Consider the following 19,838-nt stretch of genomic DNA (forward strand, 5'->3'; position numbering starts at 1 on the left):
TAAAATTTATGTGTATGAGACTTTGCAAGTGTGTACCACATTTGTGCCTGGTGACTACAGAGATCAGAAGAGGATGTTGGATTCCCTGGAACCGGAGTAATAGATGGTCATAAGTCACCATGTAGGTATTGGGAACCAAGCTTGGGTCCTCTGTAAGAGCAACCCATGCTTTTAACTGCTGAGGTATCTCTCCAGCCCCTTGTTTGTCTGTCTTAAATCATGTGGGACAATGTAGTCATGGCCTATTCAAAAGCAATGTGTTGGGGTGTACTGGCTGTTTTTGTCAACTTGACACAAGCTGGAGTTGTCACAGAGAAAGGAGTCTCCCTTGAGGAAATGCCTCCATGAGATCCATCTATTAGACATTTTCTCTATTAGTGATCAAGGGTGGAGGGCCCATTGTGGGTGGTGCCTTCTCTGGGAAAGCAAGCTGAGCAAGCCAGGGGAAGCAATTCAGTAAACATGCTTACTCCATGGCCTCTGCATCAGCCCCTACCTCCAAGTTCCTGCCCTGTGTGAGTTCCTGTCCTGGCTTCCTTTGGTGATGAACAACAATGTGGAAGTGTAAGCTGAATAAACCCTTTCCTCCCCAACTTGCTTCTTGGTCCTGATGTTTAGGGCAGGAATACAAACCCTAAAACAGGGGGATAGGATGATGGGTCAGTTAGAAAAAACTATGGCGCTCATTGTGGTGGTTTGAGTAAGAATGGTCCCATAGGCTCATATAGTTGGGTGATTCACTCCTAGTTGGTAGGACTACTTTGGGAAGGATTAGAAAGGTCCTTGTTGGATGAGGTATGTCACTAGGCGTGGGTTTTGAGGTTTTAAAAAGCCCACATCAGGTCTCTGATACATCAAGTTGAAGATCAGGATGTAAGCTGTTAGCTGTGTTCCAGTGCCATTTCTGCCTGCCTGATGCCTTGCTTTCCAACATGATGGTCATGGATTTTCCCTCTGAAACTGTAGCCAACCCCCAATTAGATGCTTTCTTTTATAAGTTTCCGTGGTCATGGTGTCTCTTCACAGAGATAGGAAATTAAATATATCCAGGAGAAAATAAAATGTCACAATGAAACTATTATTTTGTATAGTAACTCAATAGTTTAGATGAAGGCCAGGCAGTGGTGACACATGCTTTTAAACCAAACACTTGGGAGGCAGAGACAGAGGCAGAGGCAGGTGGATTTCTGAGTTCAAGGCCAGCCTGGTCTACAGAGTGAGTTCCAGGACAGCCAGGGCTACACAGAGAAACCCTGTCTTGAAAAAAACAATTTTTTTTAAATGAAAAAATTACTGATGTCAAAGGTATTGATTCTTCATATAAAAGTGATTTTTTAACCTAAAGTTTAAATTGCTGTTTAAAAGTAAATTCAAAATGGATCACAGGTTTAAAGCAAAATATAAAATTGTAAAAATGTTTGGAACCCCCCCCCCCCAAGAAAAAGGAAGAAAGAAAAAAAAAGAAGAAAAGAAAAAAGAATGATTCTACAATGCAAAAAGCTCTCAGCTGTAACATCAAAAGCAGAACCATAAGTGAAAAAATGATTAACTGTAGAGACCTGAGAGGATAGAAGGGCAGGATGTGATAACTAAACCTTGCTCTCTTTGGGTTCAGAACAACTCTAGAGGCACAGACTGCCTACCTGTTTGCCTATCTGATTCTCTGTTTCTGGTCTCCCCTTCCCATGTTTGACAGACATGTCAGAAGTCAAGCACATGCTATCTAATGTTTGCTTGAGGAAATCTTCCCAGACAGGAAGATCAGCCACCCTAACCTCAGGAAAGCACAGAGGCTTCCTGCAGAGAATGACGACCAAGGGGAACCTCAAAGTGGCTACAGAAAGACCAGAATGTTTATTTGATTCCGCCAGGGGGAGCTCGTTCCCCGCAGTGGGGAGGCCGCGCGGGGCGGAATTGGAGGATTTCTTCCTGTTTTCCTTTACCCGAGAAGCAGAAGCCGATTTTATTGTGAGCGTAGAAAAGCAACGGTGAGCAAAATAAACTAAATAAATGAAAATAAAATGAAATAAGATAAAATAATAGCTTAATACTGACCTCCTGCCTCCCACCGCTAGAGATCGAGGCAAGCAGGGTTCTAGAAGCGCGTGGCGGGCACGCAGGGACTGTTATCCAGAGTCTTCCGGAAAGCCCTGGCCCCGGACAGAAGACAAAGCAAGAAGGACCTGGCTTTGTTAGCTTATTTTCTATTTCTTTGTCGAAACTATCCCACACGCAATTCAATAGAAATTGCCCTAGCCACGCACCCATTTGAATTGGGAATTTCATTTTAGTTTCTTTTGAGGGGTTGTTTGTAAACCTTGTGCCCGTGAAACCGAAAGGAAACGTTTTTAAGCACAGCGATCGCCTATGAGACTTGCGCAGAAACTAGTGAGGAAGCTGTGTGTGTGCTCCGTACCCTGGCGCTCAGATGGCGAAGAGGCCTGGGAACAAATTAGTAGTGAAACTCCAATTTGTGTAGTCCAAAGAGTCGGAAAAACAAGAACAAAAAACGAACAAACCGTCACAAGTGTTCACCATTAGAGAGAAAAAGAGGAGGTAAGTTCACGTTCTAGCAGAGTGGCGCAGCGGAAGCGTGCTGGGCCCATAACCCAGAGGTCGATGGATCGAAACCATCCTCTGCTATGAGATATTTTGTGCAGTCTCCTCACACTGAGAAGTCAGACTGTACAAAGCAATATTAAATAAACAACTTTGAACCCCTACTAAAATCACTACATTGAGCCCTTCGGATTTTATAGATTTTCCTCCCTGTCTCTTAGTAACATTCTCCTACAGATAGATACTATCAGAAGCCTTCTGATCTGCTACATACAGTGTATGTATGTATGTATGTATGTATGTATGTATGTACCGTGTATGTAGTTTCTTTCTAGTGCCCAGCAAACCAGATTCTAAACATTCATTCAACCAAATTTACCCAGAAGGAGATAACACACTTTTGTATTATTGTGTATCTTTGATACATCTCTTATTAATGGCTTGCTTTTTTCTTAAATTTGTATCTGAAAATAACAACAAAATAAAAACAAAAACAAAAAACATTATTGTTCTCAACTAGTTGTTTTCCACTTCCCATCTGTGATGGTTTGTATACCCTTGGACCAGGGAGTGGCACCATCTGGAGGTGTGGCCTTGTTGGAATAGGTGTGACCTGGTTGGAATGGGTGTGTCACTGTGGGTGTGGGCATAAGATCCTCACCCTAGTTGCCTGGAAGTCAGTTTTCCACTAGCAGCCTTTGGATGAAGATGTAGAACTCTCAGCTCTGCCTGCACCATGCCTGCCTGGATACTGCCATGCTCTCACCTTGATGATAATGGCCTGAACCTCTGAGCCTGTAAGTCAGCCCCAATTAAATGTTGTTTTTTTATAAGACTTGCCTTGGTCAAGGTGTTTGTTCACAGCTGTAAAACCCTAAGACACCATCCTTGATTTTTGTTGTCACAAAAAAAAGAAAAAAAAGAAAAAAACAGTTCTTTGTACGTGCCAAGTAGACAGGCACATATTGAGGATCTTTAAATATTTACTGAGGACAATCACTTGCCTCCTATAAGCATGGCCATTTACAAAACTGTAGGTAAATAAAAAAATCTTTGTGTTGACATTTATAGTTATTGTAAATGTCTTAGACTTTCAGACTTCCTGAAAACAGAATAACATCCCACAAAATGAGTATCAAATCCTCTGGAATTTCGGGCACCTCTTTAGCTATTTTTCCAGAATCTAAAATAAGTGCATTACATAGCAACCATGGTATTTGTTACACATATTTCTGGGTTCCTTATAGGGAGCATATGGACTTCTTGGTAGGATTCTAAACTGATTTTGGATTTAGAGATTCAAACTCACACTCAGATGCACTGAATTTCCTTCCTTATGTAATAAGTTTTCACATTTATGTATCTGTCAGCGAATATTTAGGGAACAGTACATTAAATGTCTCATGAACTCTTGAATATGACTTAAAAGGTTGTTTCTGAAACCTATAGTCCTCCTGGAAGATGGTGTGTTTTGCTTGTGGAAGAGATGTGGAACACTGGTGGCCAGGGTCGAGATCTGGAAGATGGCCTCTAAGACAATGCGCGGTAACACGCGGTACCTGCTGGCGCTCCTGCCTCTGTGCACTTTTCTACTTAGTGTGGGGAATGAGTAGTGAGGATGGCGTGGCAAAAGAACCCCTCATTCTGGAGTCAGTTTGAAGCCTCTGACCGCTTAGAACCGTGCTTTCCAGCACAGTTGACATTAGCTTTGACGGTTGCCAACACACAGAAAACATTACTTTTATATAGAAATACTTTCAAATAAAATGTGGAAGTAGTTAGGCATGGTGGCTGGTGTTTGCCATTAATTCTAGCTGTTAAGAAATGGAGGTAGGTGGATCTCTGACTTGAGGCCAGACTGGTCTACACAGGAAGTTGGAGGCCAGCTAGGGCTGCGTAATAACGCTTTCTCAAAATAAAAGAAAATTAGATAGCAATAAACCAGACTTAAGGCTTGAATATGTATGATTTGGGGAGGGCCTTCTCTGACTCCAGACTTTTTCCAGGAATATCACAAATAAAATCATTAAGTTCACAGTGTCAGTAACCTAATGTCATGGATTCCTGTGGTCTTTTGTTCCTGGTATTGTTAATGGTAATCCTGTTAGTTGTCACCCAGGAACCACCTTGTGATTTAAATTCCTTAGCAACCATTTAAAGATAACTTTATAACTCACCTGAATCTTATTTATGAATGTCCATAAGGAGAAGGAGGTGCAGTTCAGAGAAGCTCGTAGCTCTCAGCTGCCATGCTAGCCCCCACACTCCCTAAAGTCTCTCACTATTCTAATCCCTTTGTTCAAAGTTCTGTAATGTCTTGATATGCCAGAGTGGGTTGGTACCCGGGGAGCCTCTCTCTTCTCGGAGAAGAAGGGGGCATGAAGAAGCTGTACTAGTTGGGGTGGGGTGGGAGCAATTGGGATATAAATAAATAAATAAATAAATAAATAAATAAATAAATAAATGGAGAAAAAAGGTAAAAGAAGAGTTGGCAATGAACCTCCAATAAGTGAGCCACCCTGTATTTGACCTAAATTCAAATATGCACATGCAGCTGCCCTCCCCACCCCCAACACATACACTTATGCTATGGAGGAAATGTTGTAGCTATTCCCAAACAGTTGAGACAAAGGTGCTAAACTTCTGTTCCATAGCCAGGTTCCCAGGGAGGGAGGTTCACAAATATTTGGGCACTAAGAACCTCCAAACACTGTTTCATATTTACAGCATTTGGAGCCAATAAGAATAAAAACCTGTTAAAATTAAAATAATAATAATAATAAAAAGTCTGCACTAAAAATGTCTTTCAATAAGCTCCTGACATATCTCACATATTTGGGTCAAAGAGACACTGAAATGGATCACTGAGTGTAAGATATTCAAGAGTTATTAACGCTGTGCTGCCAAGCTCTAGGATTTCCTAGCAGGAGACAGGGAAGGAGAAGGGGAACAAGAATGTGTTGCCACCAACATCCCCTCTATTAGCTAGAGCCTGATAGAAAATGTCTCACAGATATTTAATGGCTAGACCTCACTATGCAGACCAGAGATCCACCTGTGGACAGGGTGTCTGCTGGTATCTGTGAGAGGACTCATACAGACCTTGTAGCTGAGCAGCATTCTGATTTAATGTCACATTCTTAGCTGACAAAAGACCAGCTTTGACACCGTAGGGCAGGTATCAAGGAGTGGCATTGGCAGAGGGGTCAGTTCTGAGAGCAGCTGGGGGGTAAGGTTGGCTGGGGGGGGGTGGAGATGGTCCAGATACTAACAGGGGTGGAAGTGGGGGCGGGGTCTTCTGTCTATGCAGCCAGTGATTAGAGAAGAGAAAGGGGAGAAATCACACAGACACACACAGAGACACACACACAGTATGGGTGAAGCAAAAGACAAGCTCCAGTCATTTATTTTTTTTCTCTTAACCCCCTTTTATACCCTTAAGACAAAGTTTTCCTTTTAGAAAGAACATTACCTCATAGCCACAAGTTACACATTTTCTAAAGACAGTCACCAGAAAACCATGTTCTTCAAAAACAGACTAAAATCATTACATGAGGAAATTAGGATAGGTTATTGATTATGCATTTCTTATATGAAACATATCTATCAGCATCTATCTTACGTCTTATTTTTGAAGTTCTGATTAGCTAGGCTGGCTAGTCATCTGTTTTCTGTTCTTATACTCAGAATTATTTGCTCTTTATCATAACCTTATTATTTCCTGGTGCACATCCAAAAACCTGCTACCTCATCCCTAGATCCCAAGATCAAGGAACTCTGGCCAACCTAGTGCATGTGCTCACTCTGATCTTTAGCTTGTCCCAAGCCTATTCTTGCCGCCTCTACAATTAGGAGCTTGTAATGCATGAACGCTCACTGTATTCCTTTCTCTAACTCAGCAGCTATCAGGAAGGGGCACACTTTATTCTTGATTCTAACTGAAAACTTTCTATCAACTGCTGACTTTCTATCAATTACCCTAACTTACCCAAAATTTTAAAATCAAGCTAACTTCCCAAAACTACTTAAATCAATTCAGAAATTCCATAAAATCATTAATCCATCTAGACAGCTTTATCTCAAGAATTTGATCTTTATTTTGATCTGCAAGAAATTTACACAACAGAGTGGGCTGTCATCCAGGAAATAATCATATCAAGTTATAGGCAGCGGGGGTCTCCTGGGGTCCACTCACATTAAGCCAGATAAATGCGCAGTGACAAACCTGAGAAAGCACAGCAGTAGCAAGAAGCAAGCCTCTGGGGTTGTGCCACATCGCAGTGGGTGATGGGCAGTCTTAGGGAGCTCACCTGCCCACTTTACCACTTCCTGCATGGTTTCTGCCACCTGGCCTTTTCGTTTATAAGAAGGAACCCTGACTCTGCCCCGTGGGATTGCTTCTCCTCTGAGCCTCTGCTATGCTCTTCTGTGTTCCTTAGTTAAACTTCTTAGCCCCAACAGTCTGCTTCAGTGTCCCCTTGAATCCTATACCCAATCTCTAACTTTGCTTCACACTGGCCTGGCCTGAAATTCTTTTCTGTGGTGAAGACAAAGATTCAGCCTTACCTGGATGGAGGTCTCTGAAAGGGAACTGTTGGCTTGGCCATGGGGTTTTGTTTGTTTGTTTGTTTGTTTTTGTTTTTGCCCCTGCCTTTGCTGGAAATAGACTCAGCATTAAGATAGTACACAGACTTCTAAACTGGCTCTCATGACTTCAACTCTTTCCTGGCCATTGTTGTTCAGTTTGGTTCTTTTAAGACAGGTCGATAAAAAATCCCAATAGTCAATTTTTACTACTTAAAAAATAACAACAATTGGGCAATGGTGCACACCTTTTATCCCAGCACTCAGAAGGCAGAGGTAGGTAGGTCTCTGTGAGTTCAAGGCCAGCCTGGTCAACATAGAGTGAGTTCTAGGACATCCAGGGCTACATAGAGAAACTCTGTCTCAAAAACAAAACAAAACAAAACAACCAAAAACCAAAACCAAAACCAAACCAAACCAACCAAACAAAAACAAAACAAAAGATAACAACAATAGCACACAAATCATTATACTGTTACCTTTCTGTCCTCTCCTTTATTCTTCCTTCTGCCCCAGTCTTAAGCAACCAGCAATCATTCCTGTGGATTTGCAAACTCTGTTTTGTTACATGTGTGGTGAACTCCCACAATTGAATGATTTTCTCAGCATACATTGTAAACGTATGTCCCATTCAGTCATCCTCACTCAAATTTTAGTTCACCTCCTTCCCCAGTTTCTCTATGCAACCACCTCCTGGGGACACTTAATAGCTGGATACAGCCCTATTTATTCCTACCCTCCTTACATGCTAGGGGCATCTCAGTGTGAACTTCTAGAACTGTTTCACATTTGTAGATAGATGCTCTATTGTTGAGACATAGAAGTTTCTACTTTCTATATTTCCTGAATGTCTTACAGTAGCTCTGTGTATGTGTGGGGTACTTTCGTGTGCTCATGGAGAGTCTCTCCACCTTACTTAAAATTTTAAAAATTACATTTCGTGTATACAGTGTGTATGTATACACAGTATGTATGTATATACAGTGTGTATGTATACACACACACACACACACACACACACACACACACACACACGCTATTGCTATATTGTGTATTTGGAGCTCAGCGGACAGCTTATGGGAGTTAGCTCACTCCTTCCACCAAGTGCATGCTCAGACTTGGCCATCTTGCTTGTCAATACTGTTTTGAGAAAGTGCTTGGTTAGCTACTTGTTTTGTTTTGGGTGAAATGTAAGATTCTAGCTCATGGCCAGGCAGAGTTCTTTGATACTTTGGTCCACTGGCCAGCATAGGGGTGTAGAGTGAAACTTTCTGTATCCCCCTAAGAAGTCAGTTTTACCTTCAACTTCTATCAACTTGTTTAACACACTAATTCTGCAAGTGAATAGAGGTTTGGTCGGGAAGAGGAGCTCCAAGTGTCTTCTAAATAGACCCTTTCCCGCCAGGGTGCAAGGTTACAAATCCTGACTTTATCCCCTGAAGGTATGATGCTGGGTTTGGCCATGAGGAGGCTCTGATAGAACTCACAGACATTACCTCAGCTGGCTGCTGCCTTTCCCATTGACAAGTCACAATGCCCTATAGCCTGCCTAAACAGTTCCATCTTCCTCTGGTCCTGTGCCCTCTCGAGCACACCCACTCGTTCCCTCGTACGTTCACTCGTACGATGAAGGGATTCAAATCACCCAGAGTCGCTTCCAGCTCAGAGTTTGGGGAACTGGGACGCGCACCAATGCGCATCCAGGTCCAAGGCCGGGTCCTGCCTGGATGCTAGACACCGAGCCCCCATGAGCTCTGCCAGTGTGGTGCTCAGACCGCAGATCCCAGAGCGGGCTGACGTGGTTGCCGTGGCCCGCGTGTCGCCAGCTCCCCAGTTCCCTCGCGCTTTTCTGGCGCTCGTGGCCCAACCGTCACTCGAGCAGCGGATGCTTGGATTCGGCCGCCTCCGCCGAGGTTGAAACGGGGCTAGAAGTCACCGCCCGTCCGCGCCTCTCAGCATGGGCAGCTACCTGGGCAAAGCGGGGTCCTCGCCGCGGTCCCCAGCACAGGGGCGCGCAGACTCAGGGGAGAAGCCTGCGAGCCGCCGACCCGCTAGGCCCCTCTACCAGGTCCACCGGGTGCAGCATGTCCACCGCGCCCAGCCCGCTCGGAGACACAGGCCGGCCCGGAGGCCGCCCAACTGGGATCCCGCCAACCCTACCGCTTTCGTCAGTGAGGCCTGGAGGCGCTTCCCCATGAAGAGGCCACAGAACCCCATCATGGGCTCTCTTCCTTCAGACTGGTGGGAAAGTTACCTGAAGCGTAATATTTGGTCCCTTCGTCACCCTCGGGCCACATGGAGTCCGGTGACAGTCAAGATCTCGCCTCCTGAGCGGAGACCACGGCCCTTGTTCCCGGTCTCAAGAGTGGTGAACTCCGCGGGACCTTCAGAGGAGCCACCAGGGCCCTGTGGAAAGGACCCGGTGCTGAGGGCCCTCCTCCAGTGCAGGAAGGGCAGAGCCAGGTGGGAAGAGCCACTGTTCCCGGACACCTCCGACAGCCAAAGGCATTCGGCCTCCGTATGGTCCGCCTTTAAGCCCCTGTTGAAAAGTGGGGCCACTGTTTCGTTTGTGGCCAGGCCTGGGTCTCTGAAAAGGAGACCCCATGTCCAGAGCTCAGATGATAAATGTAAGAGATCCGGTTGCTTCTCTGGGGCCCTTGTGGCCAGCATACATACCCAAGGCCCCCCCAGCACAAAAAGAAATGCTATTACCAGTTCTTACAGTTCTTCTAGAGAGCTCTCAGGATCTTGGAAGAGACATTTTCTCAGGACATTAGTCCAGACTCCAGAATGGCCATTGAAAAAAGCAGGAGAGAGTCCTAATTCTCACCTCTCAGTCACACCCAGCAGCTCTGGACAGCTAAATGGAGAGATTCCTCTACTGCAGTCTGGCCCTAGGGACCTGCTAACTATACCTTGCCAGCAAGGTCCTGTTGTCACTGAAGAGGACCCAACATTAGAGGGGCAAGCTGTGCCGAGCAACCAAACCACAGAAGCTACAACCGGGACAGCCGGAGACTCCATTCCAGAGATGAGGGCTGGAATTCAGCCTACCTTGTCTCTCAGTCGGTCGTCTTCTGAGAGAGTTCTTAGCACCCACGTGAACCCTCAGCTGGAAAGCTTGAAGAATATGCCTGCCCCACTCGGGTGCTCACAGTTAGAGCACATCCAAGGCATCTCTTCAGACTCAAATCCCTCAATTGCTTCCACCCAGGCGTCTCCAAGCTCTCCCACAACACCAGTCACTGATTCCACCTGGCTATCTTCAATCCCTCGGGCTCACAGGTCTGCTGTGCCCCCACACTCATCTGTCATTAACCCCACAGCACCCACCACACAAAGCACTTTGGTTGGGGTGGTGAGTAACCCAATTCTCCATCTTCCTGCATCTGTACTTCCCGTGGAGACGTCTTCTCACTTAGCATTAAGACCTATTTGGGGGCCTGTTCACAGTACTGAGGTTAGAACTGCCTCATACTCCAGAATTTCTGTCATGGCTGAGGCCTCTTCAAGCTCTTCTCCCTCTACAACTCCAGGTATCTTAAGGCCCACCTTCAAGCCTATCTTTGGCAGTATAGAACCGCTTCAAACTATGTCTGAGACAGCTCCTGTGCACACCAGGCAGCCCTCTTCTTCACTGAGTTCTGATTCTACCCATCTTTTCCACAGCCTAGCCACCACAGCCCCCTGTGTGGTTACGTCTGTCATTCCAGCCAGCAAATCCAAAGACCCTGGTGTGGATTTGAACATAGTGACCAGCACCACAGGCAACTCTTGCTCTGTCCCTTCTTGCAGCACTTTCCTGCTTGGAGCTTCCCAGAACTTTCCCTCGGCCACTGATTTAATTTTCCCTTCCCAACACCCCACAATTCCCACTGTACACACGGTCACTATCTTTAGCCAGGTTCTTACTAGTGCCATCAAGATATCCCCTCTTAGAAGCACTGATACACTGAAGGGGGTGAGCAACCCTCTGGCAACTTTGGGCTTATCGTCCACAAACCAGCCTCCAGTGACCTCAAGCAACTCCAATGTGACTTCAGCACTCACATCATCTTTGGGGTCAAGCCCAAAGCCACTTTTGCCACCATCCCAAAGAAATACTTCTCAAAGCTCACCTGGGGCCATAGATGGGCTAAAGCAATCTTCTCTCCAGCTAGCTCCTGCCCAAAGCTTCAGTACCTCTTTCCTTTCAGAGAACTCAGGTGTGTCTCCAACCCCATCTGCTCAACTGGTCCTTAGCAAGACCACACAGCCAGCTTGTGGGCAGTTGACATCGTCAGCTCCCATTATTCACACTCCTGCCACCAGTCAGACAGGCTTTGGCAGCACTCTGGCTGGGTTTCCATTCGGCAAAGCTAGTTCAACTGCCCTTAGGGTTATCAGGCAGAACCACCAGAGTGTGACCTACAGTTCAGTTTTTGGCAGCACAGCCCCAAGACCTTTTGCTTTTGGAGGATTAGTGATGCCTATGGATTGTGGGGAGCCTGAGGTCATTGTGGCTGCCCCCAAAAGGAGCACTTCTGGCACAAGACAGAGTATGACCCCAAGCACCCTAGCTCCCTTTGTGCAATGCTGGAACCAGAGTATGCAGGGCCCTCCTAACCAGATCACACCTTTGGCTGGCATTCCTGCAAGAAAGATCATGTCTGGGGCCCCCTCCCTGGTCCCCTTTGCTCAGAGTATCCCTGTACCTGGAGCAATTAAGGCAGGTAGCAGTCTTGGCTTTGGGATGTCCTCTCCCACTGTTCAGGGTTCTGTGGGGAGAAATCCTTTGAGATCATTGGAACCTTCATTCTGTATTGGTACAAAATCAAAAACACTAAGGAACCGAGAGCCAGGGCGCTCCCGGAAACATCACACTTACAAGAAATAGCCCACTCTCTCTGTCACACTGCAACAGAGTCTTGATCTCTTCCAACTCTCTATAACAAACATACCTAAGACCAAAAAGTGAAAGCTATAGGTGTTCCCTTCATGTGTCATAATCTAAGTCTTCCAAGAAGGTAAACCACCAGTACGTCATCAAGTGCTGGCAAAGAATGGGGCTGCTCAAGACTAAACCACAGAAGCAGAGTAGAAACTTTGATGCCCTTTCCACCCACTCCTCTCTGTGACCTCCATGTGAGGAATGGTCATGGCAGGAAGACAACAAGCATCTCTGGGTGAAGATAGGTTCGTTCTACATCTTAACCTCCCTGCATTTGGCTCTAAGAAGTGCTTGCCTGTCTTTAATCTCATAGAGACACCATGTTCTCAGTTCCCAGTGCTCATTTCTTGGTGGTTTCCTGAGAGTCTTTGGGTGTGATCTGATCTGTGTTCATCCTGTACTTGAGGATCAAGATTATCTGATTTCCTTGTGTGTTGCTCTTTGCCCCACCTTCTCTATAAAGTTGATCCAGACTTACCCCAAAGAGGTAGTGGCTTAGCCCCCATCCTTCATTAGGTCAATTCAATGTACAAGACTAACTAATGAAGATTCACCCTGTCAGACCTGAAAGAAAGGTCATCTCTCAGTACAGCAAGGGGAGGCTCCAGGATCAAAGCCAGCCGATCTCTGTTTTCTATCTACTAGCTTCTCCACTTGCTGCCCTCCACTTGGCCTTCATGGAGATTTAATCTTCTCACTCTGTTAGATTCTGGTGTGTGTGGTGTTGGGTTTGGAGGAAGAGTGATCTGTAGGAGTGGTATGAAGTTGGCAAAGCCAAATTTCAATTGCATAAAAATCCTTCTGCATCTTGGCTGATGGGAGCAAACAGCACTGCTTCAGGCTGCAAGGCTGACTCCCCCCTAAGTGCACAGCTGCAGCGTGACCTTACTGGATGGATTTTCAGGGAGCCAGAAGGCAGGGGAGAAAGATGGCCAGGATGCTGAAGCCTTCTTTCTAGTCCCTACATCATGGCCTACATGCTAGGACCCGCAAATGCCCAAGTACAGAAACTAAACCTGACATTTCATTTTCACTTTCTTTTTTTATTTGGTGCTTCATCAAATCAACCCTTTCTATAGTCACATCTCTCTCCAAGAGGGTTAGCAGAGTGCGAAGCCCTTAGGCCAAGCAACAAAGCATGAAAAGGTGAAAACAGCAGGCATTTCAGCTGACTCTAGCTCTCAAGCCAGGAGGAAGTGCATGAGTAAGCTGGATATCTTCCTTAGCACTTCTTAGCACGCACACACACTAGAACCATGCTTCTTTGGGCACATTTATTACATTTTTTTTATTTTATGGATACCTTGGAGAAAATCTAATTGAAAAAGTAATTGACATATTGAATGATAAAATAAAAATATATTGTTGAAAAAAGTCTATGATACAGGAATTACTGTCAAGCTCATATAGGTAACAGAAGAGAATATGTTAATTTGCCTGAAGCTACTTAGAAAAGAGTAGATTTTAAACTCTGGTGACTGCAGATGTGACTATTTCTCACTCTCTAATCACCAAAGTTAGAAATGCTTGACTCCAAATATCTATGGTAGTTGGCATTCATCTGTCTGTCTGTCTGTTTATTTGTGTATATGTGAGCTATTGGAACTTGAATCTAGGACTTCACAAATGCAAGTGCTTCACCATTTAGTTACATTCTTCAACCTGTTTCAACTTTAAAAGGTTTCCATATTTTGACTGCATAATGTGTGCATGGGCACATGTGTCATGGTACATGGTCGAGGTGAGGGAATTACCTGGTGAGCTTCTTTCCCTCTCCCATGTAGGTTCCAAGTTTTAGGGACTGAGCTCATATCCCCAGACTTGTGTGGCAAGTGCCTTAACCCACTGAGTCCAGTTTCAACTTTTAAAGACATTCCCAAGATTGATTATCTTACTGAATGAGAACAGAAAGAAAACCTTAGACACTACCCACTGCTCTTTGCACTGTCTAGAGATAGTTGTATGACTTGCATAGTTCTTGGTCCTGGTCATTCATGGTCAAGAACAATTCCTATTAAGAACAATAACAACTTAGTATAGAATTGTTAAACAGCTGATGATCCTAACACGAGGGACAAGAGCCTAGAAATGAGAGTGGACAGAGGATTATTTTGACCATGGCTGATCCTAAATTCAAATTCTGCCTGCCTGCATTGTTGTAACAGGATGGATAATCTCATTGCAAACCGTGTGCTCAAACAGGAAAGAAAGGTCACTAAGATGTATTGAGATCTCTTCCAAAACAGTCGTGTATAGATAGTCATGGTGAGCAGAAGCAGGCGGACATGACTGTAACCCATACGATATAATGCAGACAGCATCCTGAATACAACAGGTAGCTGTGGAAATAGACTGAGCAGCATAGAAGCAGGTCTATACTTGAGTTTTAGATTACTCTGGCTCTTCTGTGAGGAAAAAATAAAATAGGAAAAACTGGGTACTTAGGGGTGTTTGTAAGAGACATTTTGGGTGACAGAGAAACATTAACAATATAAGATGGGGAGGGGTGGGGAGTGACAGTCAGTAGAATGTCTTCCTAGAATGCATGAAACCATTGCTTTTTATCCCCAGCAATGAAAAACTGAATGCAGTAGCATACATCTCTAATCCCAGCATTGCAGAGGTGGAGCCAGAAGGGGACCAGAAGTTCAAGGCCATCCTCCTGGGGCTGGGATACTTGAAACCTTTTAAGAAAGAAAGAAAGAAAGAAAGAAAGAAAGAAAGAAAGAAAGAAAGAAAGGAAGGAAGGAAGGAAGGAAGGAAGGAAGGAAAGATAGAAAGGGGAAAGGAAGGAAAGAAGGAAGGAAAGAAGGGAGGGAGGAAGGAAGGAGAGGAGAGGAAATAAGGAAAGGAAAGAAAAGCAAACAAGGAAGGGAGGAAGGAAAGAAGGAAAAAAGGAAAGAGAAAATCCAAAAAGAGGAAATATTATTGAGCAGAATTTGTGAAAAGGCTCTGACGGGGATTTCCTCAGTTCGTCCCTTAGAGCATTGGCTATTTCCTTTCTAATGCTTGGATGTATTGGATGGCCCCCAGGGAATTGCAAAGCCCATCCTCACCTCTCAGGGTTCAACCCTCTTACATGACAGTGCCTATAGCCAGAAGACAGCTGAGGTATCCTGGGTTTCCTCAAGAAAACATATAATAAGGTAAAAATAATTGATTTTTTAAAATCCTTCTGGATTTCCCAAAGGCTTGAATTGAGTTTCAGAAAAGCATAGAGCTTGGAGACAGGGAGATATCCAGGAAATGAAAAAGATTTCTTCTGGAGGAACAAGCAATTAAAAGTGGCCAGGGGTTGGCAAGTGGGTAAAGGCACTCGCTGCCAAGCCTGACAACTTTAACTCGATCTCCAAGACCCACTTGTTAAAAGGAGAAAACTATTGAGGTATAGTGTCAGAAGTCTTTAATCCCAGCACAGAGAGAGGCAGGCTGATCTACAGAATGAGTTCTAGGACAGCTACATAATGAGACCTTGTGAGGGAGGAAAGGAGGGAGGGAGGGAGGGAGGGAGGGAGGGAGGGAGGGAGGGAGAGAGAGAGAGAGAGAGAGAGAGAGAGAGAGAGAGAGAGAGAGAGAGAGAGAGAGAGGAGAGGAGAGAGAATTATCCTCTATATGGCCGCAGTAGTACATACACAATGATAACAAATTTTACAAAGAAGAAAAGGACATGGATCCTGAGGAGTCAGTCAGTCTCTAAGACAGAAATCAGGGTGCAAGGGCCCTGAACCAGCCCATGGGAAATTCCACGTCAGTGCAGTGTCTTCAGAGAAAGGCATGCAGTAAGCAATTCTTGCAGTTCTAAAGTCTAAAGTTCAGTTCCTTGATCACTAACATCATCCTTGAAGAGTATGTGGTTTGATTTTTCCCAATTTCTAAAAGTAGAAATTAATTGAGCTTCAGAAAACTAAGAAATGTTCTTGTTTAACTGAGGTCTTAATCCATTTGATATTTAGGGAAAAGTGTCTGTCTGGAAGATGGAGCTGGACCTCAGAGGCCAAGAAAGATGTCTTGAGTGGGGACAAGTCTCTTCCGTGATTCTGTGCAGTGACTTTGAGAAGAATACACACCTTTCTATTATCTATTCAACTTCCTTTCATGTGTTATCTTGAATAGGTGGACAAGTCTAATACTACCAGAATTTGGGAGCGGAGCAGAGACCACTTTTTGGAATCCCTGGATGATGAATAAAAAGAGCCAGGCTATTTCTGGGACATTAATGGGGTAGGGAGGATAGTTAAGACTTTTAGTGGGGAAATCAACATATTTAGGGTAAGTAATATCCATTTACAAATACACAAACATGAAGAAACAGATAGGAATCAAACTCTCTCTCTATCTATCTATCTATCTATCTATCTATCTATCTATCTATCTCGTGTGTGTATGCATATGTTGTTAAGCATTGAATTAAAAACTTAGGAATGTTAAGTGCTTTATACCTTTTTATTCTTTAACTGTTCATTAAATTTCATATTTTTTAAGATGGGCATGGTAATACACACCTTTAATCCTAGCACTCTGTAGGCAGAAGCAGATGGATCTCTGTGAGTTTAAGGCCAACCTGGTCTTCCTAGAGAGTCCAGGATATCCAAGGCTACATAGAAAAACCCATTTCAGAAATAAAAGCAAAAATTCAAAAATACTGTATTTTAGCTCCTTTCTTTTGTATGAATCTAGCTACAAGTTAAAGGGCTCATTTAATATAGAAGCACTCAAAGGGAATTTTGCTCTCTTATAGTGATTATTAGAATAGTTCTACAATTGCTACACACAGATGTTTTTGGGAACTGAACCTGGTGTGCAGCAAAGGGAGCAGACTATGAAATTTACTGTTTCAGGCTGTATGGATATGGCAGCAGGAAGTAGCTCTAGAACATTTGAGACCTACACCATCATTGTACCCCTTAACTGTAGTGACTGTTGACATTTTAGACCTACACCATCATTGTACCCCTTAACTGTAGAGCCCAGGAAATATGACTAAATGTTGAAATGCTAATTTTTGAGATATGTTGGATTAAAGAATGAATATTATTAAAAACCACTTTTTGTTTGCTTTTTTTTTTCTTTAATGTATCTCCACACCATTTGGCAGTACGCATAGCTCATGGCACATATTAGTGGCTTATGTGATGTTTTGCTGAAATATTTATTGTTGTGTCCACTCATCTGCTGTTAACTACACATTTTATCAATGAGTTCATTGCCACTGAATAATAGAGCACTGATTATATTTTTGAAAATCTGTTTCCAGTGTTTGGCCTAATTTACTGAGCACCTAAAATTGTTGAGAAAGGAGAAGCTGGAGTAACCTTCCACCCCTGGAGTATGAATTACCCAATAAAACAGTGGACTGTTTTCTGTACAGAGCCAGGAACGATGCATGATAACAGCACTTTGGGTTTGATTGCGTGAGTTTGTTAGATATGTAGCAAGAACAAGTAAAAGCCTAGGCCATGCTCAAGTGGGACAAAATGGCATGATTCCTTTCTCAGCAGCAGCTTGTGCCCCCAGGACGTCACATCAAGTTCCAGGTGACATCTCTTTGGTGACCACAGTTAACGTGTGTAGTAAGACATACATACTCATCTTATGTTGAGATTACTGAGTTTCATCATGTGTCTTTGCTGTTTAGGGCCTACAAGGTAACTACACTTTTGTCTTTTCAAATGAAAGGGAGTAGCTGCCATCATTTAATCTGTGAAGTGCATGAATCCCACAGAGACTTAGGACCTTATGGGGATGGGCTTATTTTGTCATGGACCTGAGCTATCCATAAAAAAAAGGAACCATGTGATTTGTGGTCATCTTGCCTGGCTACCTTGTCAAAATGGAGGGAACCATGTGATTGGGCCACCCTCTTGCCATCAGTATTGAGACAGCCATGTGACATGGTGCCATCTTGTTTTGTGACATCATGAAGATGTCGAAAGCAAGTTCATTGACATGTTGGTTAAGGCAACTCTATGACATGAACTAATATGGCAGCATGTATAAAACTTTCCAGTATAACTGATCCCCCGGGGGATCACCACACTCCTTTTAATATCAGAAATAGAGGTAACACCAGACCTCTAATGGTGGGTCATCTTTGTTTTGTTTCAGTTTTGTCACATTATTTTTCATGTTGTATTTACTGGTTTCTAGACAAGACATGAAAGTTTTTCCAGCCATGTGACTTCATCGCGAGATAGGTATCAAAGGAGCTGACATTGAAATGGCTAGCTCCTTGGAAAACTCCTGTGAAGTTGCAATAATAGCCCAGGGAAAACTTGGGAAGACACCTCCCAAATAGGACCTAAAATGTAGGAATTAGATTTTTCAAAACCTACTTTAATAAGAGTTCTTAAACACTTCACTCTCCCTTTTAGCCCACTGACCAAAGGTAGGGGAGAAAGATGGCTAATAGAACAAGGGGGATATGGACCTGTTTAGAAGTAATTCTTTGGGGTGATTCCAATCTTCATTGTCAGGATATCAGCAAGTCCAGTCCAAAACATCAAACATACATCAGTAGCACTGTCCAGTCCAACTGGCAAACATCAAATGAATCAGTAGCAGCAGCTTGATCCAGAAGAAACTACAAGGCTCCCCCGGATTAGCATGAGTCCACAGAAACTTCAAGAAGTAACCAGAATACCATGATAAGTTCTTTGTAGCTTTTCTCTCTACAAAATCATGACAAGCAAAGATCAGTGAAGAAAGAAGCATTGCAAGACAAATCCATGTAAACAGTGAAGACCAGCGAAGTGTTGCAAGGTGAACCAATGCAAATTCATTGTCCGTTGGGTTGTCTTCTCAAACATCACTTGTCCTCTCAAGTGTTTGTCTCAGTAAAACACCCTTTCACATGTTGGCTTCAGCAAAGCATCCTGTCATGTGTCTGCTTCAGCAAAACATCTTCTCATAAGACAGCTTTGACTTTTTCCTCCTGGTTCCAGAAGGTTTTCAGATACTGTCCATGGCTCCTGTGTTAAGAATGGAGCCTCATGAAACTCCTCCTACTCATTGCTGAATGTTGGCTGGCTTGATTTTGTGCATTCGTCGTGAAGGCCTTGAGCTCACAAGTGCAGCCTTCCTATCATATCTAAAGACTCTGTTTCCCTCTGGTCCTCCCCAACTCCTAATTCTCACAATCATTTCTGTACCTTTTCTATAATGGCCCCTCAGCCTTGGAGAGGGGACTTTGGTATAACTTACAAGGAAGAATTGGGGGTGAATATGATCACAATCCATTGTATCAAATTCTCAAATAATACATAAGAATATTTTAAAGTATTTTGCCAAATTTATATGTTTGTGCCTAGGAAACTGATTGTAGATCTACCAGACATGGCGGAGCACTATGAACTAGAACAAAAACAGAGAAGGAAGGGTAACTGTAAGCTGACTGTAGAACAAGTTACAGTGATCTTGTTAAGTGATGAAAAGTTAAAGTGTCAAACAGCTTGTCATGGTATAATTCTGTTGTGATACAGGAAAGCAGGAGATAAGAATACATTTAGATTAACAAGAGTAACAAGATCTGTTCTGTAGGAAAGCATGGGCGAGAACAGCATTTCTCTGAGGATTGAGGTGGGAAGATGGGAAATGGCAGAACTAAAACTAAACGGAAAGAAACAAAGCTGATGTTATTTCTGGGGACATTGTGCTACAACGAGGGATAAGAATCAAATTTAAAACAAAACAAAACCAAAAAAAAATACAAAACCAAAAAAAAAAAAACACTCACAAAAAAACCGCATTACCTGGAGCAGGGCGAGAG

The 19,838-nt window shown here is 43.7% G+C and overlaps 1 protein-coding gene and 1 non-coding gene across 3 annotated transcripts; both read left to right on the forward strand.

Moving 5' to 3' along the window:
- Positions 1 to 2,571: 2,571 nt before the first annotated feature.
- n-TMcat8 lies at positions 2,572 to 2,643 on the forward strand. Its single transcript has one exon. It is a non-coding gene; the product is annotated as a tRNA-Met (tRNA).
- Positions 2,644 to 8,720: 6,077 nt separating this feature from the next.
- Positions 8,721 to 16,274, forward strand: Pom121l2 (POM121 membrane glycoprotein-like 2 (rat)). 2 transcript variants are annotated; one of them, NM_001162929.1, is made up of 2 exons: positions 8,734 to 10,428; positions 16,027 to 16,274. In NM_001162929.1, the coding sequence occupies exons 1-2, from the start codon at positions 9,101 to 9,103 to the stop codon at positions 16,106 to 16,108; spliced, it is 1,410 nt and encodes a 469-aa protein (NP_001156401.1). In that variant the 5' UTR covers positions 8,734 to 9,100; the 3' UTR covers positions 16,109 to 16,274. The 2 variants fall into 2 exon arrangements, with proteins under 2 accessions (NP_001156400.1, NP_001156401.1); NM_001162928.1 differs by lacking the exon at positions 16,027 to 16,274 and having other exon boundaries at positions 8,721 to 13,447.
- Positions 16,275 to 19,838: the final 3,564 nt, after the last annotated feature.

The sequence above is a fragment of the Mus musculus genome, chromosome 13 (assembly GCF_000001635.26).
Source record: "Mus musculus strain C57BL/6J chromosome 13, GRCm38.p6 C57BL/6J".
Classification (NCBI taxonomy): Eukaryota; Metazoa; Chordata; class Mammalia; order Rodentia; family Muridae; genus Mus; species Mus musculus.